At 40.5% G+C, this 1,337-nt stretch overlaps 1 protein-coding gene across 4 annotated transcripts in view; it reads right to left on the bottom strand.

Moving 5' to 3' along the window:
- Window positions 1-342: 342 nt before the first annotated feature.
- plcxd1 (phosphatidylinositol-specific phospholipase C, X domain containing 1) overlaps window positions 343-1,337 on the bottom strand; it is a 9,499-nt gene continuing 8,504 nt past the window's right edge. For all 4 annotated transcript variants that reach the window (XM_024279334.2, XM_024279335.2, XM_024279333.2 and 1 more), the window contains 2 exons: window positions 816-996; window positions 343-734 (listed from right to left, as the gene is read on the bottom strand). In XM_024279334.2, the coding sequence (XP_024135102.1) occupies window positions 490-734; window positions 816-996 (426 nt within the window). In that variant the 3' untranslated portion in view covers window positions 343-489. The remainder of the gene's footprint in view (window positions 735-815; window positions 997-1,337) is intronic.

The following is a 1,337-nucleotide window of genomic DNA, read 5'->3' as shown; positions in this document are numbered from 1 at the left end:
TCATCTAAAATGCTTTAGTTTAGTTGAATGTGGATGCACGTTATTGCTTTAGTGAGCGTAAATGAAAACACCCTTGAGACTTGATAAAAACTACTACAGTACGAGAGAAATAAATAGAAGTGCAAAAAAGTCCAATATGTTTAAGACAAAAGTAAACAAGTCGCCAGCAAGTGCTGTGTTGCTTATATGTGGGTGCTGAAGTATTTTCAAGTCGCTTTTTAACCCTTTAACACCGGAGCTCCAGAGTTTATTCTCTATGATTTATGGTACGTTTTCAACTGTTAACACCATCAACGTCATTCCAGTAGATTTTGAAGGAGAAAAGCGGCGTACGCCGCTTTTCTCCTTCAAAATCTACTGGAATGACATTGATCATGATGGCGATTGAAAACTTACAGCATATTTAAGATTTTACCTTTAAGGATTAAAGGGTTAAAAAGACTTTCACGCTGCTATTTGAACAATGGCGCCCGCCCCGCCGGCCAGAGGTCATAAGGGCCATTTTAGGAGTTTCTCATTGAGCGAGACGACAGTTGGCACAAAGTGGCTCTCGGTGATGAAGTCCCCGGCGATGATGTTGAGGGAGCCGACTCTGAAGCCGGGGGTCTGTTCTCTGACCCAGCTGAGCAGGGTGGGGTACGTGGACAGCACCAGGTCCTTCAGAGACTCTGTGGGGTGGGTACAGATGTACTTCAGATCCTCTGTCAGATTGATTCCTGTGACAAAGAAACCTCCTAAAAAAAAAAAAAAGTACATGAGATTGTGTTATTTCTTTATATTTATTGCCTTTGAAGACGATAATGTCAGCTGATTACCTGGTCTTCCGTGTGGTTTCCTGCGCTCGAACTCCTCGATGAGAGCCTCTGCTTTGCATTTGTTGGCCCACCAGTATGGAATGTGAGGCCACAGGTCGCTGTGAGAGCTGACTATGTTGTGTTCGTACGACACGATCACTTGGTAACCCAAAGTCCACAACTTTCGAAGAGTTAAGTCCTCCTGAAACAAAGAAGATTCATCTGTTTAGATTTTCTTTATAACCCCCATCAGGCCACATGTGGGTCTTTTAGCCCTCCATTGTGTCTCTTTGGTTAAAGAAATATAGCAGTTTTATTTTTAAAAATAAAATGTTAAGTAAAGTAGTATATAAACTCGAAGTAGCAGTACAATACACACTGGATTATAAGGTGGATATATTTGTTTTTAACAAATTCAAGGATTTCAGTGTACTTTATGGTAAAAATATATGGAAAGTGTTATTTTATAGGCACTGATTTATTCTTGGTTACTGTATTTTTTGGAGTATGAGTTGCAGTTTTTTCATAGTTTACCCAGGGGTG

The sequence above is a fragment of the Oryzias melastigma genome, linkage group LG4 (assembly GCF_002922805.2).
Source record: "Oryzias melastigma strain HK-1 linkage group LG4, ASM292280v2, whole genome shotgun sequence".
Classification (NCBI taxonomy): domain Eukaryota; kingdom Metazoa; phylum Chordata; class Actinopteri; order Beloniformes; family Adrianichthyidae; genus Oryzias; species Oryzias melastigma.
The sequence above is the reverse complement of the archived record's forward strand: the minus strand, read 5'-3'. Positions and strand labels throughout refer to the sequence as shown.